The sequence below is a fragment of the Hippichthys cyanospilos genome, chromosome 16 (assembly GCF_059441005.1).
Source record: "Hippichthys cyanospilos isolate Australia breed blue-spotted pipefish chromosome 16, RoL_Hcya_1.0, whole genome shotgun sequence".
In the NCBI taxonomy this organism is placed as follows: Eukaryota; Metazoa; Chordata; class Actinopteri; order Syngnathiformes; family Syngnathidae; genus Hippichthys; species Hippichthys cyanospilos.
The window spans coordinates 18,845,951-18,873,232 of record NC_142384.1 but is presented as its reverse complement, the minus strand read 5'-3'; the positions used below and the strand labels follow the sequence as shown (position 1 = coordinate 18,873,232).

General features: G+C 61.0%; 2 protein-coding genes across 7 annotated transcripts in view; one reads left to right on the top strand and one right to left on the bottom strand.

Moving 5' to 3' along the window:
• Positions 1-510: 510 nt before the first annotated feature.
• Positions 511-9,837, top strand: srebf1 (sterol regulatory element binding transcription factor 1). Of its 3 annotated transcripts, XM_088436145.1 has the most exons (19): positions 523-1,186; positions 2,414-2,875; positions 3,628-3,803; positions 3,865-3,981; positions 4,049-4,267; positions 4,359-4,473; positions 4,566-4,723; positions 4,890-5,079; positions 5,249-5,433; positions 5,501-5,762; positions 6,009-6,175; positions 6,257-6,425; positions 6,549-6,657; positions 6,889-6,998; positions 7,227-7,359; positions 7,436-7,595; positions 7,893-8,081; positions 8,148-8,259; positions 8,348-9,837. In XM_088436145.1, the coding sequence occupies exons 1-19, from the start codon at positions 1,081-1,083 to the stop codon at positions 8,530-8,532; spliced, it is 3,324 nt and encodes a 1,107-aa protein (XP_088292271.1). In that variant the 5' UTR covers positions 523-1,080; the 3' UTR covers positions 8,533-9,837. The 3 variants fall into 3 exon arrangements, with proteins under 3 accessions (XP_088292272.1, XP_088292270.1, XP_088292271.1); XM_088436146.1 differs by having other exon boundaries at positions 511-1,186; positions 2,440-2,875; positions 6,009-6,425; XM_088436144.1 differs by having other exon boundaries at positions 515-1,186; positions 6,009-6,425.
• Positions 7,880-27,282, bottom strand: part of rai1 (retinoic acid induced 1) — a 35,097-nt gene continuing 15,694 nt past the window's right edge. Inside the window, exons 2-5 of one of the 4 annotated variants that reach the window (XM_088436142.1) lie at positions 13,463-19,731; positions 13,227-13,320; positions 12,194-12,243; positions 7,880-10,534 (exon numbers count right to left, since the gene is read on the bottom strand). In XM_088436142.1, coding sequence (XP_088292268.1) covers positions 10,526-10,534; positions 12,194-12,243; positions 13,227-13,320; positions 13,463-19,681 — 6,372 coding nt within the window. In that variant the 5' untranslated portion in view covers positions 19,682-19,731 and the 3' untranslated portion in view covers positions 7,880-10,525. Of the gene's footprint in view, positions 10,535-11,764; positions 12,244-13,226; positions 13,321-13,462; positions 20,385-27,282 lie in introns of those variants that run through there. The other 3 variants (XM_088436141.1, XM_088436140.1, XM_088436139.1) reach the window with 3 other exon arrangements.

The following is a 27,282-nucleotide window of genomic DNA, read 5'->3' as shown; positions in this document are numbered from 1 at the left end:
GTGGATATTGATATATGAGGTGCCACACGGGCCATTTCTCTTCAGCTCCTTTTATCGTAGCGTTGGCGTGCTTCCAAAAGAGGCCCGTTTGTCCATACCTCTCCGCGACTGGAGGGTTACTTTTTGCAAGGCTTTGATCCCTGCCACTGGAGGTCACTGGCCTATTTTTCCTCCGCGGCCGGCACCCGCTGCGTTATTCGCGATGGGCTTTGATCGGCTCGAAAACTTGGCTTTCTCCCTTGACGACATTGGACAAGTGCGGCGACGCTTGCGCCGAGAGGCAGGCAGGAGTATATTTTGTAATACTAGCCGCATTATGACCGCCGTGTTGGCGTCGGGTAATTTCCCCGTCACTCATAAACAGCCGAGCACATGATGTAATCCCAGACGCCTCGTTGTGACGTCACATCAGACCACCCCGCACCTCCGCTCCCCATTGGACAATTCTTCTGGTTCTACAGGCGGGGCGTGCGACTGCGAGTCAAGCAAACTTGACGTTTATTTCCACTCGCACGCCGGCTTCCCATTGGCTCTCGGGGGACAGGCCCACGTCGTAGCCGCCCACGCTGCCAGATTCGCATCCAATACAACTGGCGCTAAATTGTCCGGTGCCGGGGCTGGATCGAGCGACGACATTTATATGCTGCTTTATTCTTTAGGACCGATGAAGTTAGGTTGTGTTTATTCTTTGGTCAAGCGCCGTATTCGTATTCGTCCGTATTGCCGTAGAACGCTTGCAAAAAGCCCACGAAGGACCGCCGTGAATGCGGAAGCGATTTGAGCGTCCAGCCTACGATTGGTCGGATCACATGTCCGTCCCCGTCATGCAAAGCGGACCAGTTTGGCTAAACCCGGCGGTGAATGGGCTTCACTGTTTGCTTTGACAACTTTGGGATTGGCGCTAGCGATTTAGTGGACGCGTCGCGGGGAAAAACGACGTCTCCGTCGTGTTCCGGATAAGATTTGGCTCAAATGTAGTTGTCGGAGAAGCTTCCTATTCGCCGCCGGGAGATTTATTCCCACCCACTTCGGCCTGCTTTTTATTCGACACACTGGAACATCCTGAAAACGAGGGCGGCGATGAACAACTTGTCGTTTGACGATCCCTCCTTGGATCATCTGGATCCCACGTTGTCGCTCCACGACCCCAGCGAGATTGACACGGCCCTTCTCAGCGACATCGATGGTAACCGCGTCTTTGTTTTCGTTTCTTTTGTTTTATTCCCCCCCCCCCGCAAACGACCCTCGCGTAAGTTCGCGCGAGTTTCCGCGTTGGAAAGCGCAACCTATCGACGTTTGTCGTCGTTAAGTGGCTCCGGTTCACTTAGCCGATCGCCTAGGGAATCGGTGCGCGTTTGGCCGAGCACCCGCTCGGAAACGCACGCTGGATTTGTGCAAAGCCAAGCAACGTGGAGCTAAGTTGACTCGGGTGACGGCGTCCCGCCCCCAGCCGGAGAGGTTACTCGCGTTCGCGGGGCCTCGTTTGACCGACATTGCACCCAAGCGCGACCAAAGATGCTTGCAAAGCCCACACGCTCGTGTTTCTTTGTTTTTCTATTTATCTTTTTACACGCCAACGCTCTCGACTCAAGGCGCCGCTTGAACCCATTTTGCTTGACCGCCATTCTCATTTTTTTTTCAAATTTTGAAAAACCTCTCCGGATGTATAACTTTTGGAATGGCAAAAGGGGCTATTTTCCCGTCAGTATGATGCTTTAAAACAACAACAACAAAATAAACAATGTCGCTAGCAGGTGTTTCGCCGTGTGAGAGAGCTACGCGTGACCGATAGTAACCTCTTGGCAGCGGCCTTTCCTGCCTTGGACGCGACGCGACGTGATTGGTCAAGAGCGCTCTCCTCATTCCAAGCGCGACTGCGGCTTACGACAAACCCAAGACAAAAATAAGAATTTAACAATTTGCATTGTTAGTATCGGCAGTTATTATAGATAGAATTGCTATATCAGTTTTCACACCGAAGCCCTTGAAGAAAAAGCTTGCTTGTTACCGCAGAATACTCTCTCTTATCCCACGGAGTTTTGTTTTGCTTCATCGCTAATGTTTTGTTGCTTCATGCGCGCGGCTTTATTTTAAGACGCCAGATGCGCACACTTTCATTTTCTAGGCTCATTTTGTACATTTATTTTTGGGGTAGGAAAGAAAAAAAGAAAAAAAAACGTTTTCGTCTAGGTTGTAAAGTTCAACCAACACTAAAGCCCAAATTGTAAAGTCTCCGAAATACTATAAAAATACGTTCTATCTACTACATGTCGGTTTTTAATGATCCATAATTTTACGTGGAGAAACACCACGGCGTCGGCCAAAAATCAACTCCGTAATTACGGACGGGTCCCGGTTGAACGTCGTCCGAAACGCCGTTCCTTTCAATGGCGCCGACGCTCTCGTCTTTCAGATATGCTCAAGCTCCTCATCCACCAGGATGGGGAACTCGGGGGCCTCTTTGACACCCCGCCCTACACGGGGGCCAGCGCGGACCTTCCCCCTCCGCCCCGGGCCGCGGCGTCGCCGCCGGCCGCTACGCCTTCGTCCTCCTCCGTCCTGAGCAGCAGCCCCCACCTGGATGCGCTCCTGGGCCCCCCCATCACCCGCGGCGCGCCCGCCCCGGACAAGGCCTTCCAGCCCAGCACCTTCCAGCGGTCGCCGCTATCCCGGGTGTCCGCCTCGCGGCCGCCCCCCGCCGTCGGCGCGGCCGAGGCGGAACCGTCCCGAGCCGTCGTGTGCCTGGCCGCGCCCGCCCCAGGAGCTTCGCCCGGAGGCTCGCCGGTTCCCAACGCCGCCTTCGGCGGCGCCCCCGCGCATTTCTTGGGCTCGCCTCAGACGCAGACTCCCGACGGAGGCCGGAGCGGCTACGTAGGTACGTGTTGGCGTTCTGTCTGCGTGAGTACTCGCTGGCCTTCGCCTTGCCGTACCGCCGCCGCCCGAGCCCGCGCTCCATCGATCCCGAGCCCGCGCTCCGGCGATCCCGAGCGCCATCAATCCCTTGCGATCGCAGCCGCGCCTTCGGCAGAGGATAACGACCGTATGAGTGTTTTGCGCGACATGTGTGGCCACCTTGTTTGCGCTCAAATAGACATTGCGGGGCCCGTTTGCATCGTCGGCCCGTCTTAGGGCGAGTATCGCGCTTAACGCACGTTCTCCTGGTCTTATGGCGAGAGTGCGTAACCGAGCTTGAGGCTTCTTTCTGGAAGGATTGTTGACTAACGCCTGCTAAACTACCGCTTGCTGCCACGTCGGTCGAGTGGAGTCACCTCCGCCGAGCGGGAAATTGGCCGAGCGATCGCTAATATCGAATCTGGTAAACTGCCGCCGTATTCATAACGCCTGGGTCATTCAATCGTTCCTATCGGCCCAACATACGCAGCCGCCCCCGTAGTGAAAATACTGTTTTGCAGTCATTTATGGGGATCGAATCTAAATGGTGCGTTCGATTCACGGGAAAAATCGAGGGCCGCGCATTTGTTGGCCAATCGTGGCGCGGCAATTAGCTTTACCGCGGGGCGCCGAAGTCGATAAGGCGGGAAAGGTGACGCGGCGACGCCGGGATAAGATCCCGGGATACGAGGCCGGGCCCCGCCGGCTGATGGCGGCGCGTCTTCCGCATTGCAGGCGGCGCCCCCGGCCAAGCGCCCGCCGCCTCCTCGCCGCCCAAGGTTCAGCCGCCGGCCGTCCAGGCTCCGCTCCGAGGCTCGGCCGTCCCCGCCGCCGCCGCCGCCGCCGCCTCTCCTTTGCTGGCGCCGTCAGGAAGCCCGCCCGCGCCGGCGGCCCACGTGCAGCAAGTCCCCGTAAGTGGCCGGGAGTCGGGCGCGGTCCCGACGGACGCCTCCTAACCCCGGCGTCCGCCAGGTGTTGCTGCAGCCCCAGTTCATCAAGGCCGAGTCGGTGTTGTTGACCACGCTGAAGCGCGAGCCCTGCGTGGTCACGGCGGTGGCCTCCCCCACGGTCGCGGCGGCGCCGGTGCAGGTGAAGGCCGAGGCGCGCGCGCAGGCCCGCGCGCAAACGCGAGCCTGACGAGTCGCTGGCGCGCAAGGCTTTCGTGGGCGGGGGCGCCTTCCTGACCACCGTGCCGGTGGTGGTGGACGCCGAGAAGCTGCCCATCAACCGCATCGTCACCGGCGGCAAGACGGGCGCCTTCCCCGCCAAGGGCGAGAAGCGCACGGCTCACAACGCCATCGAGAAGCGCTACCGCTCGTCCATCAACGACAAAATCCTCGAGCTCAAAGACTTGGTGGCCGGCACCGAGGCCAAGGTACGCGCCGGTCATCATATCCTCGGGAAGGCGAGGAGAGGCGCGGCCCGGCGAGTGACGCGGATGTTTTCGCGACGCCGTCGTCTCCTAGCTCAATAAGTCGGCGGTGTTGAGGAAGGCCATCGACGTCATCCGTTACCTGCAGCAATCCAATCAGAAGCTCAAACAGGAGAATTTGGCCCTGAAAATGGCCGCCCAAAAAAACAGTACGCGCGCCTCCCGTCTTGTCTTTTCCCCGGGTTTTCACGCTTTCTGACGCGAGCTCGGCCCGCGCGCGCTTTGCCCTCGTCTGGCGCAGAGTCTCTGAAGGAGCTGGTGGCCATGGAGGTGGACGCGCCGGCCGACGTCAAGGCGGAGCTGCCCACGCCGCCGGCGTCCGACGCGGGCTCGCCCACGTCGTCCTCGCATTGCGCCAGCGACTCGGAGCCCGACAGCCCCATGGGGGAGGATACCAAGGTAGCGAGCTCGCCCGCCCGCCCGCTCCGAGTGGCTCGTACTTTGGCGGACGTCGTCGCAAATGATGCGTTTGGGCCGACGAGGGGGCGAGCCGACTTTTAATATTGAAGAGCACCTTCAGACTTTCTGACTTCCTCCGCTTCCTCCTCCCTTTGGCGCGCACCAGCCGAACGTGGGCTCGTTGGAGCCGGCGGCGGCGGAGACGGGCATGCTGGACCGCTCGCGCATGGCGCTGTGCGCCTTCACCTTCCTTTTCCTCTCCCTCAACCCCCTGGCCAACCTGCTCTGCTCGTCGGGCGCGCCCGGCGCCGCCCCGCATCACGCCGGCAGGACCGTTCTGGGCTTGGACATCGCAGGTAAGACGGGCGAACCGGAAGGAGGCGGCGAACTTGATTATGCGGGACTTGCAAATGAAGCGTTTGAAACGCCCACAAGCGATAAGCTGGAGCGCGCGGTGATTTAAAGGCGAAACCCCCCCCCCCCCCCCCCCCCCCCTTATTTTGGTCGCGGCGCCGCTCCCCGCAGCCGACTCGTGGGGCTGGATGGATTGGATGCTCCCGAGCGTTCTGGTGTGGCTTCTCAACGGCGTCTTGGTGTCGGGGGTCCTGATCCGCCTGCTGGTGTACGGCGAGCCCGTGACCAGACCTCATTCGGGCTCTTCCGTCCTGTTCTGGAGGCACCGCAAGCAGGCCGACCTGGACCTGGCGCGGGTACGCGCGGCCGGCGGGGAGCGCCGCGTTGGGAGACGGCCTTCTTCACGGGGCGGCTGTTTTGCAGGGGGATTTTGCCCAGGCCGGCCACAACCTTTGGACTTGCCTGAAAGCTCTGGGTCGCCCCTTGCCCACCTCCCAGCTGGACTTGGCCTGCGCCGCGCTGTGGTCCCTCCTCCGCTTCTGCCTGCAGCGGCTGTGGGTGGGTCGCTGGCTGGCCGCCCGGGCCGGAGGGCTGCGGTCGGACCGCCCCCTGCAGGAGGACGCCCGCAAGAGCAGCCGGGACGCCGCGCTGGTTTACCACCGCCTGCACCAGCTGCACATGACAGGTGCGCCCTTTTGTACGCGGGGCCCTCGATTTTCCCCCTTGAAAGCGGACGGACGGCGGCGCTTTTGCGCTCGTCTGCGCAAGCGGGCTTATTTAAGCCCCCGCGCTGTGTAAAATGATTCTACATCATAATTAGAAGGCGACCCCCCGCGACGAAGGAGGGACGGGCCCGCCGCCGGTTCAGTATTTTTGTAGATTTAAGGCAGCGTTGCTCAACGGCTTTGGGGACCATCCCGCGCGTTCGCAGGCAAGCTGAACGGCGGCCACCTGTCGGCGGCGCACATGGCCCTGAGCGCCGTCAACCTGGCCGAGTGCGCCGGGCCGTGCCTGCCCGTGGCCTCGCTGGCGGAGGTGTACGTGTCGGCGGCGCTGCGCGTCAAGGCCAGCCTGCCCAGGATCCTGCACTTCGCCTCGGTCGGTGCCGCCCCTCGCCGAGCGCCGGGTGCCGAGAACGCATGCGCGAGCCAGTGTTTGCGCCGCGCTCTGGTATTTCAGCGCGTCTTCCTGAGCAGCGCGCGGCAGGCCTGCCTGTCGAGCAGCGGGAGCGTGCCGCCGGCCATGCGCTGGCTCTGCCACCCCCTGGGCCACCGCTTCTTCGTGGACGGCGACTGGGCCATCCGCAGCACCCCCAGGGAGAGCATCTACAGCCAGGCGGGCAACACAGGTCGGGCGGAGCGCCGGGCGGAGCGCCGGGCGGAGCGCCGGGCGGAGCGCCGGGCGGCGGCGGAGCGCCGGGCGGCGGCGGCGTCGCCGCGGTCGCTCAATGCTTTGTGGCCGGCCTTTGCAGTGGACCCTCTGGCGCAGGTGACTCAGGCCTTCCGAGAGCACCTGCTGGAGAAGGCCCTCTACTGCGTGGCCCAGCCCAAAGGGGAGAAAAGCTGCAGTCGGGGCGAAGGGTGAGCCCCATCCTCCGCCGGAGCGACGGCGTTTGGTGCCCGGAAACCTGCGCCGTACAATAGGGTCCAAGACGGCGGGATGAAAAAAAAGGGCGCTTTAGCTCCGCCGGCTTCACGGCCTCGTTGCAGGACACCAAATGCGTTTGGGCACATTTTTACTCGTACGCCAAAGCGGGCGAATGGACGGCTTTTGTCGGAGAGCCGCGTGACGTTTGAACGGATTGTCCTCAGGGAGTACGCCGACGCCCTGGAGTACCTGCAGCTGCTGATCAGCGCTTCGGACGCGGCCGGCGCCACGTCCCAGGCCTTCGCCGTCGGCTCCAACATGGCCACCGTCACGGGTAAACGACTTGCGCGCTCGCCCCGATTGGCGTGGAATATTCTCACCGGCGCCACCGGAACATTATTGACAGCGACAGCGTCGCGCACGTTCATTTTTTTTGGTGTTTATCAAACGGCGCCGCCACTAAACACGCTCGACCGTCCCCGTTTTGCCCACGCGTCGACCGGCCGCGACGAACCTTGGGCGCCAGGAGCCCGATCCGCTGACCCGGCGCCGCTTTTCGTAGGCTGCGACCCCCACTCCAAATGGTGGTCCTCCGTCGCCGTGGTGATCATCAACTGGCTCCAAGGGGACGACGCGGCCGCCGAGAGGCTGTATCCCACCGTGGAGCATCTCCCGCGCACGCTGCGCGGCGTGGAGTGAGCGCCCGCCCCCTCCCCCCGCCCCTCCCCCGCGAGGCGGCGCTGAGCCGTCCTCCGTCCGATACCCCGTCAGGAGCGTCCTGCCCAAGGCGTGTCTCGGCACCTTCCGCGCGGTGCGGGCTCTGCTGTCCAAGCCGGAAAACTGCCAGCTGAGCCTGAGCCACAGCGACAAGGCCGGCGCCCTGCTCCGAGACGGCCTGGGCCCGCAGGCCCACGGCTCCGCCCTGGACAAGGTGAGCTCCCCGCGGGGGTCGGCCACAGCCGAGGGGGCGCCCCGCCCGCCGTCTTTCCGCCCGCCGTCTTTCCGCCCGCCGTCTTTCCGCCCGCCGTCTTTCCGCCCGCCGTCTTTCCGCCCGCATCTTTCCCCGGGCCTGAGCTGTGGTGCATTGTAGTTGCATTGCACGTGTGTGGGCTAAGTGCAATGTTCCTGCAGCGCAACACAGAGCCGAGCCTCCGACTGCAAGGGCGCCCCCCCCCACCACCCCCCACCCCTTTTTTGGTCAAGCTAGAGCTGAACCCTTTCGCGGCAGGTGGTGCAGTTGCTGCTGTGCGACCTGCTGTTGGTGATGAGGACCAACGCGTGGCATCTTCAGCAGCAGCAGCAGCAGCCGCAGCCGGCGGGGGTCCGGCGCGCCTCGCCGGCCGAGCTCCGGGGCTTTCAGCGGGACCTCGGCTCCTTACGCAAGCTGGCGCAGAGCTTCCGGCCGGCCGCGCGGCGGGTACGAAGGAGCGCGCTCCCCTCGGCCGCGTCCCTCGGGGTGGCTCACGCTCCGCGCTCTCCCCAGCTGTTCCTCCACGAAGCCACGGCCAGGCTGATGGCGGGGGCCAGTCCCACGCGCACGCATCAACTTCTGGACCGCTCGCTGCGGCGCAGAGCCGCGCCCGGAACCAAGACAGGTGCGCCCCCGGCTTCGCTTTGCCCGCCGCCGGCTTCCTTTCGCGACGACCCAAAAGGGCCCGACGCCGTCCCTTTTTTGCGCCGCAGAGGAGTGCGAGACGCGGCCGGGCCGGCGCGAGCAGGCGGAGGCGGTGATGCTGGCGTGCCGCTACCTGCCGCCGTCCTTCCTGTCGGCCCCCGCGCCGGAGACGCCGGGCGACAAGCGCGGCCTCCGCGACTGCCAGCGGATGATCATCAAGCTGGGCGGCGGGACCACCGTGGCCAACGGCTAGGAGGACCCCGCCCGTCGCCCCGCCCCCCTCGTCCCGAACCCTTCCCGGAACCCTCCGATGGACGGTGAGCGGAATCTAGGACGCGCTTGCGTCAGTCCTACCGCGAGTCCGTGGCAGTGCCATACTTTGACCTCCGACGGGCGCCATTTCCCCACCGTGGACATGAAGTGCGCTGTGAACGATACGAGTGAGTTGCTTTTTTTTAATGATTTTTTGAATATCTTGATGGGAGGAAAATGGCCGTTTGGTCGAGATGCACTAGGCCCTCTGTCAGGCTTATTTCAAAGAGATAGGGCTTTTCGAGGTTATTTTTTTCATAGTGTTTTGATGTGTATTCCTGTATTTATAATCTGTATGGCATTGGATTGAGCAGTATTTGGCGTCTGTGGAACATTCAGTGCTTCTCGGTGCGAGTGGGGGGGGTCGTCGGGGACACGCGACAAGGCTGACCTTTGGCAAAGACGCGCCCGGCGCACCGAGCTCCGTTTCCTGCCAAAGAGGCGTTCCTCCTGCTCCAGGCCCCGCTTCGCTTTGTCCGTCAGCGTTGCGGCGGCCGCGCCGCGCCGCGCCGCAAAAAACAAAACAAAACCATTTTGCTATTGTGTTTTAGTTTTTTTGCCGGGCGGCGCGCGCAAAATCTTTGCATATTTTCATCATCCGTGTCAGCATTAAAAGCGTTTTTGGAAAAATCTCGCCCTCTCGTCCGTTCGTCGCGGCGAACCGAACCTGCTCCCCGACAAAGAAGGCTTCTTCTTTTTTCTTTTCTATCTGGCGCACATGCGGCATAACGCGCGCGCTACCAAAAGACGGCAAAGAAAACAAGGAACAGGATGAAATGATTTGAAATGACTTTGAGTATTACCGACCGGCGTGCTCCCGCTTCACGTCGCAAAAGAGGACGTGACGTTTTCATCGATGGATTCTTTTAATATTTTTAAGCAATAATATTCCGTTTTATAGAAAATAAACATCTCTAGGAAATACTATACACAGTTATTATCAGTACAGCACATTTTACATTTCGACAGCATCAAAGACTTATGTACACCATGAAAGAAGGAGCGTCGGAAAAGTGGCGGAGGTTTGGTGCGGGTGGCTGGCCTTTTTCCAACGTGTCGCCCGGCCCGTCACGCGAGCGACCGCGCGGCGGCGGCGGCGGCCGGCGGCCACTTGGGAGTCCTGGCAAAAAGTGGATTCGCGCCATTTTGGAAGAAGTGTACACAAGGTACGTGGTGCGACGAGGCCCCGCCCGCTCGGAGCCTGGCCGACGTAGCGTCCCTTTTGGGGGGGGGGGGGGGGGGGGGGGGCTAAATCCCTAGAACAACAAAGCGGAACGTTGACCTAGGGCGGCGCGACGCTGCGTTAGCGGACGCTCGGGGCCCGGAACGGCGGCCGGCGCCTTGAGATGCCAGCGGTGCTTCGCTCGGCTCCATCGGTAGCTTGAAACTCTCACAAAAATAGTAGAACAACATTGTGGAAACGCGGGACATCGTTTTTGGAAGGGCTCCCATTTCGTGGCCTTTGTGCTGGTCTTTCCGGCGCCCGCGCAAGACTCACCGACGTTTGGGACCGTTGATGGAGACGCTTCGTCAGCGCGCCGCCAAGACGTGATTGCCGGCCGAGGGTGTAGAGCGGATGGGCGCCGCGTACCGTCTGACCGTTTTAGTGTCTGCGCCGCCGTGGCGTGAGCGGACGCTTGCTTAAAGGGTTCGGGCAGCACGGGGGAGAAGCCGTCGGGCGGGCGGGGCCTTCGCCCGACGTTGACGCGCGCTCGCCGTCGGGACGGTATGTCAAGGCGCCGCCGCGACGTGGTTCTTGACGGTTTGGCGTCACCTCCCGCGGCTTTCCGTTTTGTCTCGGAGACGCATGAACCCACCCAGACACGCGGCCGCCGACCCGGTGGGACCGCGCCTCCTCCCGGCGGCGGCGTTTGGGCCTTTCCCGCCATGGTCCCGCCCTCCGCTTCGCAGGACGGCCTTGAGCTTTGCCTCGCTTACAAATCCTGCATAGGGACGGAGGACAGACAAGCGTGAATGGACGAGCCTCTTTTCTGGGTCCCCCTTTGGTTTTGGGAAGCAAAAAAGTCACCAATGTGCCTTCCGCTCGGAACATTGACGTTTTCTGTATAGGAGGCAAAAAAGGAGCCCAAAAATAGCGCTGAATTTGAACGCGATTATTCATTGGACGCGGCGCCGGTTTCGCCGCATCTGCATTGGCGGGCGGCCTTGAGTTGGACGCCCCCGTCAAACCTTTTGGCTTGGGCGATCGGCTATGGCGACCGGTCCCCCGCCCGCCGCCCGAAGCCAGCTTGGATAGGCGCCGGCGAGCCTCCGACCCCGCCGATGGGCGGCGACGGAAAATGGACTTGAAAGGCCGCAGACTAAAGTCGACCGATGCGCCGGACCGTTCCGGAGCGCCGTCTTATCGCTTTTGTCCGTCCCGCCCGCGCCATTCGTCTGCCGAACGCCGCGGTTTAATGAGCCCTGCGTTTGGGCGCGGCGAACCGCGGGAGGCGCGGGAGGCGCGGGCCCGCTTCTCCGGGCGTCGCCTTTGCTTGCATGCGTGTGCGAGCGCGCGCCGGGCCCTTTCATTAGGCTTTGTACCCCCTGCATCTGCGCCCGCCACGCGACAGCCCCCCCTTCCCTCCCCCCGCTCCTTCTCCGGCTCACGCGTGGGAGTGGTGAAAGGGGGGCAATAAGGGGAGGAAAGGATGAAAACGGGGAAAAATAGGCGGGCGGGCGGCGATGAGAGGCGAAGCGGCGGGGAGGGGGAGAAAGCATAGCTGAGGAACGTGACGTGTTTGCGTGCAGCGTGCGAGGCGTCGCAAGCGCCCATGCCGCCCGGCTGCCTGCCTGCTTGCCGTGTTTTGATCAGCAGCCAGCGTTTCATCACTGTCAGTCTGCGTGGCGGAGAACCGAAACAGCAAAAAAACAAAACGGGAGGGGGGGGGGGGGCTGCTTCAATGCACCGACGCGCCCCGCTGAATGTCGCCCCCCCCCCCCCCCCCCCCCCCGAGTGCCCTTGACCTTCCTCCTCTATGCTGCAGCTAGGACAGAACGCCGGCTGGCTGACAGTAAAGCCGCGGCGCCGCGCAACAGCTCCCTCTAGTGCACGGGTGTCAAACTTGTCTTGTCTTCGATCGCAGGCCGCATTGATGCCACTAAACCCCACGTTGCGTCGGGAAAGCGTGGTTTCCAAGGAAACCGACAGAATTCATCATCAAACTACCTACTGTTCATCATAAATGTTTTTCATGTAATTAGAAAAAAAACAGCTCATTTTTAGACTTTGCAGAGTCATCCGGCAGGCCGGTATCAAGGCGTTCGCCGGCGGTTCTTGCCCGCCCGCGGGCCGCATGTTGCACGTGTAAAATGGGGGTACGGACAAAAGCTGGCGCAACTACTGCAGTGAATGACGTCACACACAAAACGGGCCAGCAGCGGTCCCTTTCGTCGGCTCGGCTCGGCAGCCCGCTGCAACTGCGCGGCCGTTTCCTCCGCCTTCCCTTTCATTTTGCTGCCGCTTCCGCACCAAAGTGCTTTGACATTTACGGCGGAGGCCGAGACAGCACGTGACTGCCCCCCCCCACACACACACACACACACACACACACACACACACCCATTCCTATTCCTATCGTCGGACTTCGGGGCGTTCTTACCTCGTGCTTGGGACATTTGATGGAGAAGTCGTCCTCGTGGAACGCGCAGCCTGGACAGTGAGGGACAAAGCAAAGACGAGAGCCGATGAGAAGGACAATTTGCGGCCCGCGCGATTCGCGTCATTTAAAGAGCGCCGATGGAAAGAAAGCGAGGAAGTGAGTGGCGGGGGGGCGGAAGCCGGGGGAGCAAAAGCCAGGGGAGCGGAACTCCGGGGACAAAATTTAGATGAATTAACTCCAGGCGGCAGTTAATCTCTTCAAAATATCGCGATGGAGCAATTTATAATCGACATGAACCATTTCCAAACACGAGCTACGGTCATAAGCGTGTCAGTCCAATTTCATGAAATAATCCAGGAATAAATTGGACATCGACGTCGCAAACTACCGGCTGTCGACGTCCGGGCTAAGACGGCTGTCGAAAAGACGTACGCGTGCGTGACTGATGGCGGCGCCGATGACTCGCAGATGGACTGACTTTGCCTGCTAACGCGGTGTGACCTCATCTTCATTTGCATATCCTCGAACGCAAAGGACGTGAAGTGGCGTCTCGGTTGCGCAAACGAGAGTTGTGTTCCAAACGCCAAATTGGTGAACGCCATTTAGAGCGGTACTCGTACGAAAACGATGGAAAGTCAGCGCGATTTCCCGCCTTCCGAACCGTTACCGGATGCTGTTGTGTACCCTATACTGAAAAGATGTCTCTGTACGACCTCTTTTCATTCTGTGAAGCCCTTTGAGACTTTGGTGATTTAGGGCTATATAAATAAAATTTGATTGATTGATTGGTTAAAGACGCACGCGTCTTTTTGACGGCCGTCTTACTCCGTAAGGGAGCACGCGTGCGGTTAAAGCAGTCTCATGTTAGGCTTTGCGCGTTGGGCCGTCCGCTCGCACGAAGAAGGCACCGCTCGGTTTGCGTGCGTGCGGCCTTCCGCGACCCCCGCCCCCACCCTCATTTCTTTCCTCCCTTTCTCCCGCGACATGGCCCCCCCATCCCAGCCCCGCCCTTTCTTAGTCCCCTCGGTCTTACCGAACTCCCTGGCGCAGAAGTGGTGGTATTTACGAGAGCAGCTCCTCCAACAGCAAACGAGGGAGGCCCCCGCCGTCCGGCACCGGTGGCAGCTCTGGGGTTAGTGGCGCGCACGGACGTGAGGGTCGGGAAAAGGTGAGGGAGCGCGCGAAAGGATAAAGGGGAAAGAGAGAGGAGAGGAGACAGGCGGGAAGGTTAGCGGAGCTCTCCCAATTCAGCCGACTCCGTTACCGTACCGTTCGGGCCGCCTCGTCGGCGGCTTCCTTCAGTCCGTACAGGCGCCCGGCCACCATGATCACCCCCTTGGTCCAGATGGCGCAGTTTTCATGAGCCCAGTGCTCAGCGGCCTCCGCCTCTTCTCGCGGCCTCGGGAACAGGCCCCCTTGGTTCCGGGAAGGCCCGGCCCGGAGCCGCCCCATCCTCTTCAACCTCTCCCGGAGGGGGATTCTTCCGGGGACGCCCTTGCGACCGCTCCTCCCTTGTCTTTCCGCTCTGGAGTACGGCCGGCGCCGACGTCTGGCGCCGCCGGCCTCCGGCGCCCCCTCTCCCGCGCTTTCCTCTTTCTCTCCGTCATCTCGGGGCTCTGCGGGGGCGCGGGCTCCTTCGCTGCCTCCCTCCCGCTCCGTCTTCTCCGGGAGCTCCCCGAGGGATAGGGTTAGGGAGGGCGCGGCCGGAGCGCTCAACGCTTTCCGAGGAACTCGGTCCTCCGTGTAGTACGGTCCGCAAAGATCGCCCAGATCTCTGAAGTTTGGAGGTTTTCCGCACAGGCAACATGTAAGACGCCTCCCGGTGAGATCCGTCTTGAGCGCGGGCCCTTGCAGCATGGCGGCGGCGTGCGGGACCACCTTTGCGGCCGCGAAAGGATTCTTCATTCGGAGGATTCCCTTCTTTCGTCGTTTTTGAAACGCCAGCACGTCCTCGGGCTTGTTGACGACGGCGCACCAAGAGGGAAAGTCCCTGGAGTCGTTCATTCGCACGTACGGACAGAAAGAAGGAGGGCGCCGTTGGACGGGCTTGCTTGCCATCCTCTTGACGGAAACGCTCTCGGTCTGCTCTTCTGAGATTGTCGCCGCGGGACCCGGCGCGGCGAGAAGGCGGTCCTTCTCCTCCTCCGGGCACGCGTGGTCTGGCGCCTCCCGCCGTCGCCCGTCCGCTCGTTCGGCCTCGCGGCCGGCGGCCCTCACGACCGCCTCGATGACCTCCAAGGCGTCCTTCATCCCGGGCTTCGGGCCCGGCTTTTTGTACACTTTGACGGGCTTGCGGGAAATCTCCTCGGACGCGGCTTTCCCCCGTTTCCGCTTGGCCGGATCGGCCGACGGCTTTCTTCCTCGTCTCGATTTCTGGACCGCTCCCGCGCCGCCGAGATCCGGGCCTCCTTCGACGTCGGCCGGGGCGACCGGCGCATCCGAAGCGGGCGCGGGCTCCCCTGCCGTGCCGTCTTGCTGCTCGGCGGCTTCGACTTTGATCTCCTTCACCGTTGGGCTTTCTCCCGTCGCGGACGGAGCTTTTCGTTTGCGCTTTTGCTTTAAATGCATCTCGCGGTTGTTCTTGATGGCTCTCTGCTTGGCAGCCCTCGGGGTCGTCACTATGAGGCTCCCCGCTTCCAAAGCCGCGACGGAGGCATCGGCGCTTTCCACCATGGCCCACCGCTTCCTTTTCGAGGACTTGCTCGCCTGAGGATCTCCGCACACGAGCGCTTTCGCCCGTTGCGTCCATTCCCCTCGAGGTCCCAGGTCCACCTGAGCCCCCATTGCTCTTTGGACATTGCACGTCGTCCCGACCTGATGCTCCTGCCCCGGCCCTTCTTCGGTGACATCCTCCGGCGACGGCCTTTGGCCCCGCTCCTCCGACACCGGTGCTTCTCCGCCCGTCTCCCGCTTGTCCCATTCTGGTTTCGCCTCCTTTCTTGTGGCGCCCTCCAAATGTTTGGCCGCCTCCCGTCCGCTTTTCTCTTCGCTTTCCATCGTTCCGGCGCCATTGAAAAAATCGTCCGCCTCTCCCCCCTCTTTGACGGCAGGGGGATAAAAGTCCTTGGACGTTGCGTCTCCGTTGGGACACAAGTCCGTCGGATAGGTTTGGAGGTATTTCTTCGCGCCGGGCGAGGTGATTTTCTGCACCATGGCCTCGTATTTCTGCCCTCTGCCCTTACGCGGGGGAAGAACCTTTGTTCTGGCCGGGCACTGGGGAGGCGCTAGGGGCACATCGCCTTGTTCACCTTCGGTGACTTTCGAGAGCGTATGTTTGGATGGGTCCGGGGGGTCGGGCTCTTTTGCCAGGGGCCCTCTCTTTCTCCCGGGCCCCGGAACGTCCCCCTCTTCAGCCGCGGGGACCGGCTGCGCGACTTGGGGCCGCGGCGGTTTAGATTTCGGCTTCGGACCCCGTTTCTTCTTCACAGGCAATGCGGAGAGGTCCGCGGACGATTGCCACTTTAGTGGAAGAGTCATCTTTTCTTCAGCGTTTTCGGCCGGAGGCCGTGCGGGAGGTTCTGCGGACGGATCTATCTTTTTGACCACGGAAGGAGTCGGCGGAAGTGCCTGCTCCAGAGGAAAGCAGCGGTCTTTTTTCAGACAGTCAATTGTGCCGGTTTGTGTGGCTGAAATATCTCCGTGTGCATTTGTCTCTTTTTCTTTGGATACTTTTGCCTGTGTGGGCTTTCTTGACCTTAAGGACATTTTTTTATCGTCGTTTTCTTGCGCCTTGATGTGAGACGGTGACTTTTCGTCATGATTAATGCCGTGGATGTCCTGGTTTATTTTGGATGTCTTCATATTTTTCCTGCCCCTGCCCTGCGGCCCGGTCAAACGTCCAAAAATGTCTTCCCGTCGGCCCTGCTTGGCCTTAGAACCCGAGCCTTTGGGGCGACCGACGGGGGCCTTGAGGGTTACGTTTTCAGCGGGCGGCAAAGCACGGTCGCATTTGAGTCCCGGCTTTGGTCCCGGTTTCGTACCCGGCTTAGAAACGGGTTTCAAGCCTGGTTTGGGCCCCGGTTTTCGTTTCCCCGGACGGTCGATTTTCTCTGCCGGATCTGGCGCCGCCTTTAGTCCCGATTTCGGTCCCGGCTTCGGCCCGGGCTTAAGGGCGAGTTTAGGGCCTCCTTTCGGTCCTGGCTTTGATCCATTTCCGAGTCCCGGTTCGGGTCCAGGTTTAGGGCCCGGTTTCCTCTTCAAATGAGTCTCGCCTTTGGGCGGCAGGTCCGTCGCATTGAATGATCTCGTGCACATTCTTGAGCTCGGTCCCTCAGTCCCCATATCGCTTGCCTGGCTCACGATCGGTTCCCGATGAGTCAGATCGGTTTGACCCGAGAACAGGACGGTTTCGCTGGAGGGCCTGCGGTGCTTCCCGTCTCCTCCTTCGTCCTTCTCTTCGTCCCTTTCCAAGCAGAGCCGACGCCTGATCGTCAGGCCCGAAAGCGCGGTTCTCCTTCGACCCCTCGCGTGCTTGCGTCCAAACAGCCTGGGCTGAGCGGACGGGGCCACGGGCTCGGGCTTGGCCAGAGGGGTCACGGCGCTGGAGCAGCTGAGGCCCGGCTCGGCGTCCTCATCCCCTTTCTTTGGGGAGGGCGGCGTGTCCGCCCAAGAGGGGGCCGAGGGAAGTATAGACTTGCCGGGCAACTGAGGAGAGTCCGGCTCCAGGACTTTGGCGTCACTGTGATCCATGTGTTCCCTGGACTGGACCGGAGTTGGCGTTGTCTTGTCATTGAGAGCCGAGAAGCCCGGCATAGCGGAGCGGGGGTGCGGAGCGGCGTCGCCCGACGCCGATCCTCTGGAAGAAGCGTCCGGGGCCGCTGCCGCATTTGGATACGCGGGCACTCCTGCGAGCTCGTTGTCACTCTGCGGCTCGGCTCTTTGATTCTCCGCCCCGGCGCCGAGGTCAGCCGGAGGCGTCTCGGAGCGCTGTCTGTTGGCGGCGAACTCGGGAGTCAACGGCGGGCGGGCGCTCTCCTCCCTCGGTCCCGTCCTCGCCTCATCGGACGAGCGAGGGGAAAGGGCGCGTTGCTTTCCTTCGACCGAGTCTGTTTCTGCTCCGTGGTTTTCCTCCCCCTCGTCCTCGTCCTCTTCCCGGTTCAGTTCTTTGCGCCGTGTCTTCTTTGAACGCTCCTCAATTTGAGGGTTTGGAGAGGCGCCATCTGAGCTGTCCTCCTTCCCTGTGGAATATTGATCGTGTTCAAGGTCACTCACAGGGTTGAAAGGCAACGTGTTCAGTGAGCTCGCCTCCGATTTGTACGCTTCTTTCATCTCTTGGCCGAGATTTTGGCTTGAGTCGGACGACGACGCCGGCGACTCCTCGAGTGAATCCGTCGCGTATTTACCCCGCGCTGCTTCGTACGCGCTTCCCGGATAGCAAAAGTCTCTGCCGGCGCCCCCTTTGTCGACTTGGCTGTATAGAAAGGGGCATTTGTCCTCGGCCGACCATTCCTCCCGTTTCTCCGCGGGCGGGGTGGCGTCAGCACCTCCCTCGTAGTCGGGCGTTTGGCGTCTTCCGCGCGCTTCTCGGTCAGCTGACATCCCCGGCCACGGCGATTCCTCAAAGGTTTCTTTCGCCGGCTCTGCGCGCCGAACGTCAGAATATGAGTCCGTGTCACGTTTGACGGGACCGGTAGAAAGAATCGTCATGCTGAGAGGAGACCCGCCCTCCCCGTTGCTCTTCGCCGGATCGCTATCTTGCCCTCGCCCTGACCGGCATCTGATCGGGTCGGGGGTAAAGTTGCGCAGTCCCGAGTCCCCGGACCTGGTGGACACATCATCCGGAGAGGTCACGGAACAGGACGACATTGCGTCCACGTTAATATGCGTGCTGTTGGGGGGCCGGGCGGGACTCCCGCCCGGGTTTCTGTAGTAGTAGCCCCTCTCCAGTTGTTCGTCGCTGCTGCTGGAGTAGCCGGCCTCGTGGAGTTCCGTCGGCGTCGGCCGGTGCCGCACGGCGGGGTAAAGGTCTTGCGCCGGACCCCCGGCGCTTTCGGGATACGGGCTTTTGTAGCCCTCGGCCCTTTTGGGGGGAGCGGCGCCCGCGGGACTGCCGGCGCCGCCGTTTCGTTTGCCGGCTTTCTTGTTGGCCACCAGTGTCTCTGAAAGCAGCAGCTGTTGGACGTTGTTGGATATGTTCTCCACCTGAGAGGTGAGCGCGTTCAGGCTCCACAAACTGGGGTTTGACAGCAGCTTCTCCGAGAAGCGCTCTTTGACGGCCGGCCCTTGCGGCGCGCCGCCGAAGCCGCGGGGCGACGGGTGCGAGCGCGGGGGCAGCAACATAGCGCCGGAGGCGCCCTGCTCCTGCTGGCCCGCCGCGGAGGAGGACGAGGAGGACGAGGCGGCCCCCGGGGTCACGGGCGGTTGCCCGTACTGGAAGGACTCGGCGTTGGCCGTCAGGGGCGAAGGGGTGGAGCTGTATGAAGGGGAGCGTCCCACCGAGCGCGCGGGGGAGTGGCTGGAGGAGGGACTGCACGTCTGGTAATACTGCTCGGGCGACCTGACGGCCAGTTCGGAAAGACAGTAGCCGGGCTGCGCTTGGCTGAAGTGTTGGTATTTCGGGCGGGCTTCCTGGGGGTTGAGCACGGCTTGCAGGGGGGGCTGCGCCTCGTACGCTCTGGAGTGCTGGTAGCCGTAGCTATTCTGCGAGGGTCGGTAGCCCCCTTGCTTCAGGTTGCCGTGGCCGCTCATTTGCCGGCCGTACTGGGAGCTCGGCGGCGCGCCGTAACCTTTGTAACACGGCGGCGCCGGCCCGCACTTTTCCACGTACGGCGACGGGGAGGGGGAAGGGTGGCCGTAGTGCAGGTGACCGTGGGGATACGCCAAAGGCGAAGGGGAGGCGTTGGTCGGGTGGGGCTGCTGGTAGGAAGGGGCGGGGGGCTGCTGGCACCGAGTCTGGGAGTGGCCCAGCATGTTCTGCTCCAAGTACTGGGAGGGGTTAGGGGCGGACGGAGCCCCGGCCTCCATTCTCCCCGCCGGCTCGTGTTCGTACGAGGACAACCGGGCCGGCTCTTCCCATTTCTGCTGGAGGTGGCCCCCGCCGGCGTACTGGGCCGAGTACGCCCCGGGCCCCGCGTGCTCGCCGTAAGCGCCGTGAGACTGCAGATGCGGAGCGGGAGCCGGCGTGGGGAACTTGGACATTTTCTTTTTGGCCTGCGAGGGCGCGGAGCCTCCGTCGCCGCCGCCGTTGAGCGGGAAGCCGGGGTAGGCCGGCTGGCCGTAACAGTCCTTGGGCCCTCCCGCGCCCGCGGACATACTCTGAGCGCTCAGCAGAGAGCGGGCCTCGTAGGCTGACCTGGAAAGCCCCGGGCCCGGGCCCGGGCCCGGGCCCGGGCCCGGATGGGGACCCGGCCCGGGGTGCGGCAGCTGAGGGTGGGCGTGATGCGGGTGATGCTGTCTGTACGTCTCCGGGCGCGATAGCTCGTGGGGCTCCTGCTGGTAGCAGGGCTGGTTGCCCAGGTAACCGCCGACGCGCTCGCGGAAGGACTGCATGGCTCCCGCCGTCTGAAAGCACAATGGGGAGGGGGGGGCTGAAATGGATTCTGAGGATGGGGACGAGCGGCGGTGGTGGGGCGGACATAGAGATGTCTGTTAGACGCTGCGTTTGCCCTCGTACCGTTTCGAAAGAAAAGCGATTCGCTTTTGGCTCCCGACAGCGTTACGGATGCTGGTACGGCACGAAAAGACGAGTTCGGAGTCGACGTATTCCGGTTTGCACGTCGCGGTGAACTCATTGTGGCTTTTCCTATTGCGCTCCGCTTGACCCCCGGGCGGCGCTCGAAAAGGCTTTCGTCCGCGCGGCGGGCCCAAATTTTTACGGTGGTCGTGAAGCGCGAATCGCACAAACCATCAACTGAGCAAACGACGGGTGATTGCAACCCAAAGAAAAAAAACACAAAAACAGCAGCACACAATTAAAAAAAGCACGCGAGAAAAAAAAGGCGCAAAAGAGCACAAGAAGTAGGCTCACAAACACAAGGAAGCGATCAATAAAAAAGCACGCGAGAAAAAAAAGCCTGAAAGAAAAGCAAACAAACAGCATTTTGCTTGTGTGATGCGCGCCACTTAACGTGGCTTTGCGTGTGTGTGTGTGTGTGTGTGCAATTGCCTGATGTCTGGGCTGCCAGATGACTCATCCGCATTCACAGACATGACTTGGTGCTCTCGCGCTCATGAGGATGACGCGCCGCACCAAATTGCCCCCCCCCCCCCCCCCCCCCCAAAAAAAAAAAAAAGGCGCGCACTTCAAGCTTTCACTTCCACACAACGTACACACCTCAAGTGGCAAGCGGCAAACGGAGCAAACCGCCTCGGGGGCGCGGCTTCCGGCCTTCGCTCGGATCCCCGCAAAGTGCCGGCAGACGTTTTTCAGAGCGATACCGACCCAAGTGCTCAGCCTGTCCCAAACCTTGAGCGGAACCACTACCGCCCCCGACCCCCTCCAAAAAGCAGACCAAAAAGTCCCAAGGGGGGCCTGCTGGCCACGCCGTTTTGGAAGGGGAACATCGCTTGAATTTTTTTTCAGTCAATGAAAAACTCAATGCTTTATGATTAATGATAACGTTAATGCGTTATGATTAATAGGGTCGGTTCTTCATTCATTGATTCGTTTGAAAAAAAAATCAATATGACTACAATAATCAGTGAGGCGCTTTTACAAATCAAAACCAAAATATAAGCCCCGTTTGATTTTTTTTGCTCTTATTTTGAATGATCGGGGTTTCTTTTTCTCCACATTCAAGCCTAGTTTTCCATTTCAAGGAATTTGTCTTGAAAGAGATCGTGTCTTAGAAGTGCCTTGCCGAGGCCGATCGCGATACGTATTGCCGTGTATTGGGCAATCCCGATGCTTGTACTTGTGCGGGCCGAACGATGGAAGGGGCCGTCCGTCCGTCCATGTGGCGTACGGAGCGAAGAGGCGGCGAGAAAACGGGGGCGGGCGGGCGGGCGGGGCGGGCGGGCGGGACGCCAAAGACGTCGAGCGAGGGGCCGGCGATGCCCGCTGACCTTTAGCGGAGGAACAGACGCACGCCGTCCAAAAACAACAACAAGGCGAGGAGCGGAGCGGGGAGGGGGGGCCGCTGTCGCCACGGCAACGGGAGAGCCGCTCGGTATGCGCCCGGCTCGGAGGAAGCCTGCGAGCGCGCCGCCCGGGGAAAAGGCCCGGGACGCCGATCGCTAAACGGGTCGGTCTCCGTGCTTTTACGGCGGCAACGCTTGCTCCCGTTTGCCGACCCGTCGCGCGCGCGCGCGCAAGGCTGAAAAGCTTCGGGGCTGAAAGGCTTCGGGACTCAAACTGGAAGAACTTGCCCAAAAACGAGCCCCCCCCACCCCCCACCAAGGTATATGACAAGGCCAAAGGCTGAAATACGATTGGGCCAAAAAAGAAGTAGCAGACGCGTGCATGGGGGGGTCCAAATGGAACACGTGCACTGAATTAAGCAGCCAGTCTGCGCACGTGCTATTTTGCCTCCGGACCCCAAATTTCATTCTGGCGATTGCTCACTTGGCTGCAGACTCAGCTCTTTTCAGAGGATGAAGAATATGCGCCCGCGCGTAAAATGTGCGGATGCCGCCTGCGCTGGCTTTTCCCCGTTTGTCGGCGACAAAAATATTGCCCCGCCCCCCCCCCGCGCGCGCCTTCGCAGGCGCGGTCGGCTCCGTCGGGCAGCCGCCTCCCTCGCGCTGCCCTTTCAAGGACTAAAGCTGGCTTTGTTGACATGGCAACCGCAAGGACGGATGCGCACGCGCGCACGCGCCGACGCTCAAACGCCCGCGCTCGCCTGCCTCCCGTTGTGCCGGGGCGTTGTCGTGGTTACCCGCCGGGGCACGTGACCCCAATAAGGACGGCTCATTATCTGCCGCGCGTTTGAAGCGGGCATCCTGCCGACCCGGCAAAGGATGGAAAAGACGAGCAGGCCGCCGGAGCCTTCTCCCAGCGGTTTTCGGACGGCGGAGCGGCAGATGGAAACGAGGCGGGGGCGCGAGGGGACCGGACGGCGAGCGGCGGCGCCGACAAAGTAGAAAGGAAGGCTCAAACCGCGAGCAAACGCGTCGGCCGTCTGCCCGGGTTAGGCGCCACGAGGAGACCGGTTTGACGTGGACAAATTGAACCCCGGGTGTCTACTTCTTGCAGTATTTTAGGCCCCGCTGCTAGTCAACTATTGAGCTTTGACACAGGTTTTTCCCGTGTGGGTTTAAGGCTTGGACAAAAGGGCGCGCTTTGAGAAAAACCGGAGCAAAAAAATCAAGTCGCCGCGTCCGGCAGCGTGGATGAAGTGGACATTTGACGGGACGATGAGTGGCGTGAGCCGGCGTTTTCTGCTGCGGCGCCATAGGACGGCGGAGCAATTTGCAGGCTTTGTTGCGCTTCCTTCATGCTGTTTTGTTTTCGCGGACGATCGCAAAAGTGCAACGCGAACAGCCGATCCCGGCTCGGCCACCCGTCGCACGGGCCGACCCGGAAAACCCGGCTCGAGCGTCGCCTGAGCCTTTTTCGCTCTGCGAGTGGGAAAACGGCCATTCAAAGGCGCAATTGCATTCGGTTCCAAAAAAATTGCACACGCAAAATCATTTTGTAGACAAAAACGTCCACCCGGTTCGAGCGTTCCTCGAAAGTGTTGACGGAGGCGAGCGAGAAAGCGCGGGAGGGTGGCTGGCTGGGGGGCTTTTTTCGGCTGAGGAAAACGGGGTCGCGGAGATAGAAAAAAAAAGAAGAAAAACAAAGAGGAGCGGAAGCGTCTCGCGCGAAGGGCGAGGGCAGGAGGAGATGAAAGGCGAAATGCGAGGCGGGCAAAGCGGAGAAGGTGCGGATGGGAGGGGGGGGCGGCGCGCGTGCGTCTGGAGATGGATATCGCGCGCTCGCTATTGATTGGCGGCGCCGAAACAACAACCTCCTCCCGCTTCAAAGGCGCGCGCCTCTGGCTCCGGGAGAAACACCAGAAAAAAACCAACCAAAAAGACTACTGCGGCGCGCGGCCCTTCCAAGCGGCCAAATTGGGAGCGGCGCTCTACTCGACTATCGGCGCTGACAGGAATTTGCCGGCGTGGGGTCCCGTTCCGGATGTTTTACATGTCAAACGCTCGGGGTTCTGGCGCAGTCTAGGCTAGAGCGCTCGATTGGGTCAGAGGGTGGGCCGGCACCTGGCCAACCGGCTTCCTTTTTCTGTCGCTGTGTGAAAAGGCTTCCTTTCCCCGCAAGACTGTTGTCTTCGAGAATGGGTTTGTTTGTCCACCGGCTAATGTCAGCATGCTATATAGCGCCGTTTGCGGGACAGGGCTAATCGCCGATGGCGTCTTTGGCAGCATCTTGCGGTGGCGCTTCGTGACTCAAATGGAGAGGAGCGCCGGTCACCGGTGTCATCGCTCTATTCGCGAGAGGAAAGCGTGGAGAAGAATTGATTCTTGTCGCTAATAGAGCAAATGTTGCGCACGCGGGCGGCGACGTCACCGCCAATCCGATAACGTGACTGCGGGAAGCGGCTGCGCGTTCATCGTTTTTCGGAAGGGCGAAAACTTTTTGCTTTCACGCGCGCGTGCGGCGGAGGTTCCAATGGGCCTGTGCGAGTGCGCCGAGCGAGCTGGACTCAAACGGAAGCGGCGGGATTCAGAAAAAAGAAAAAAAAAGAAAGAACGAGGAGGAGGAGGAGGAGATGAAGGGGAGAAAGGGGAAGACTCCGTCCTTTGTTCTTTGTTGATGAAAGCAGGAATCGGAGCCGCGACGAGCTCCCGCTCCCGCTCCCCCCCCCCCCCCCCCCCCCCCCCCCCCCCCCCGGCATCAGCCTTGATGTGTTGGGGCGAGCCAGCCAACACGAAGGACGCGCGCACACGCACAGGACTCCCGTCAACTGAGACCCAAATGACTCCTCACTCACTAATTAAACTTTAATCTCCAATAGCGCGCAAATTACCTGCCACGCAGCTGAGCGCCAAACTACGGGATGCGGGGAATGAGTGAGATGGGAGGGGGGGGGCGGACAGATGCACCAGGGAGCGAGCCAGAGGAAGGTCACACTCCACCTGCAGGAGGAAAAACTTCCTCCCTTTTTTCTTGCCGCCGCCGGCGCCGTCGAAAGGGGCGTGCGTGCGTGTTCGCAACGCTTTTTTCCGTCCTAGCGGGGACATCTCACTGAAATGATGCGTTTCGCAACAACTTGCCTTCGACCCAATTCGAAGCCATACGCTAAACGAGATGCCAAGTTGAGCCGGAGGTCCCCACAAAGCGGGGAAAAGCCGCGATTCGGTCCCGGCGCGCAGTCAAACCCCGAGGGCGGACAGGCGCGCACACGCGGCCAAATCCGCAGCGGTCGCATCGCGGTCTTGCTCCGTGTGCCTGGCCCGGTTCCCATCTCCCTCGCAACAGACGCGGCAGCCTCCGCTCTGCTCGGGCACGCGCCGCCATTTTGCGTCAGGCAGAAGGGCATCGCAGCACCCGCGGTTGCTCACGGAGAACTAATGATAATGAGACCGATTTTCCTAGACCTCCGCCTTTCGCAAGCACGCATCTCTCTGCCCGTTGGGCGCGTGCGGTCCGGCCCGCTACAGCTCCAGACGTCAAAGGCGCTTTGTTAAACCGCGCCATCAAGATGATGTATGGGGGCGCCACGGGAGCGCAATCTGCAGTCCCCACCTCTCCGCGTCACCCCTATCATGATCAAGCACTTTTTTTCCTTCTAAATGGAAATAATCATCGCAGCGGCGGTTCGACCTACGGGGCGTTTTCCGAGCGCTTGCTCGGACAATCGTTCGGCTCGCGTCGGGGTGACTATGTCTGAGCGTCGAGCGAGCTTTAGTGAAGAAAGGAGGAAAATGGAGCGGATGTGATGCCCCTCCGCGCGGGAAAGGAGAGTCAAGAGCGCCGCTGAATCACGGGACGATTTGGCCCTTTCGCAGTCCGATTGTAGTCATGGTAGCTGTCGGGTTCGGGCGACCTAAAACGTTGAGTAGAGAAACAAACAAAAAGGAAGACACGCGTAACCTTGCGGATCTCCTGCCGTTCCGGTTACCCTTTCTTTCCGCCCCACTTTTATTCACTACGGTTAGCCCAGGTTAGAAACCCACTTGCTGCCCTCAAAGCTTGTTACATTATGGCTGCATAGTAACAATCACTTTCTGATAGTGGGGGATGTAGGTGCAATCCCATACGCCGTCGGTCCATGCGATCACCGCTATCCCCAGGAACGCGGCGACTAGGCCGTTAGGTCACCGCGCTAACCGCGGCTCCACCGAAGCGCACGTCCCCAAACTATTCCGCATTCATATTTGATGAGCTGTCTTTTATTTAGAATTTTTTTAAAAGTGCTCAAACTTCATTTGAGTCAAAACTGGGGACAAAAAAAGCAGCGATAAGCAGGTGCGGAACGCCCGTCTAGTTTTCGAGTTGAATGTGCACATAATCGCTGAGCGGTGAAGGACACGGACCCGATTAAGCGGCACGAGTCCCGTTTTGGACACGATCGAGGCGCCGTCCGTACAGCCGCCGCGAATTATTGACTGACCGCTTCGCTCTCCGACCGCCCGAAGAGTCAAACGAATCCAAAAGAGAAAGGTTCCCCCGGCGGGTGACGGCAAACCAGAGACAAGGTCGGCGTCATGCTTCCCGGCCCATATTGGCCACAGCTGGTGGGCGGGTGCGCGCGCGCGTGAGGGGACCATCAAAGATGCGGCCGTCATGCAAGGTTGCCGAGGCGCGCGGCTGACTTGAGCGAATGCGCCGCGTAGGAGGCGGGGATGCCCCGCCGCGCGGTACGCCCACTAAGCCGGGGCAAAGGGAGGGCGCGGACGGGCCCAATATCCGATCGCCAACGTCAAACGCGGAAAACCGCTCAGCTCTCCTCAATTCTTATCCCGACAACCCGTCATCGGACCGGCGGGGGCGCGGACAACCGATTATGACGCCTCCGCCCGGAGGACGCCGGCGCGCGTGCGCGCAGCTTGGCAAATAACCAGCGAATCGCACGCGCCGGCGTCCGCATCGCTCAACAATGCGCACTGACAAGGAGCGATGACGGAGGAAATAGGCGCCGGCGACCCGAAGCGGCCGCCGCTCAATCGGGACCGGCCGAGATCGCGGCGACTCGACAGCGGCGGCCCGGAATAACATCCATTCGTGGCGTCAAATCGTCGAGCGTCGCCTTGGCGACCGCCGACGTCCGCCGCTGACCGCCTGTCGGCAGGCCGTGAGCTCGGAAGGAAAAAAAGAAAATCAAACCTGCCTCTTTCCCGGACGTTGGAAAAAACACAGCAAACAAAAACTGACAAAAACATACATGCGGCATGATCGCTGTTTACTACAAATATTGGAACATTAGCGCGGCGAATACACTATTAGGGTGCGTATTTGTATCATAGTTTTATTAGCTCAACATCTACTTTGCCATTCATCCACCCGTCCATCCATTCTGTCTGTCCGTCCGTCCGTCCAAAGTTAGCATGCGCGGACCAGAAGGCACCTAGCAACCAGCGCCCAGCCAATTAGTGTCATGCATTCCTGTTTCCACGGCAACGCACCACCGTCCTCTTTAGGCGCTCGCCACGCACTCCCGTTTAGCAGCGGCGAGTTTGGACGGCCCACGCGGTCTCATCAATTAAGCGCCGTCGTTTGGATTCGTTAGCGCGCCGGCGGCAAACAAAGGCCGCCCGTCGCCGGGGGAAGACCGGCGGCGCTTTTTCATTGCCGGGCGCAAACGCGGGGCGGACGTCTTGGAAAAAAAACCAGCCGTGCAACGGAAAGAACTTTGCTCCGCCCACAGATGGGGAAAAAAAGAAGAGAGAACGCTTCTCCGGTTCCTTGCGAAACGGCAGATGGTGAAAGAGGAGAAGGCCGCTTGAAAAATTCTCTTCCAAGATGTTTATCCTTTTTCCGTGAAACGGATGAGAAAACAAACGCATATGGATGGAGGGGAGGGGAGGGCAGGGGAGGGGAGGGCAGGGGAGGGGAGGGGAGGGGAGGGGACGCGTCTTCGGGATACGAAGGCGGGCGGAAGCCGTGCGCAAAACACGGGCATCCGACAAAAGCGTTGGCATAGGATCGGGGCGGCGGGAAACCACGCCGGCCGAAAGCTTCTTCAAAGCTTTGCGCGGCTTGCGCGAGT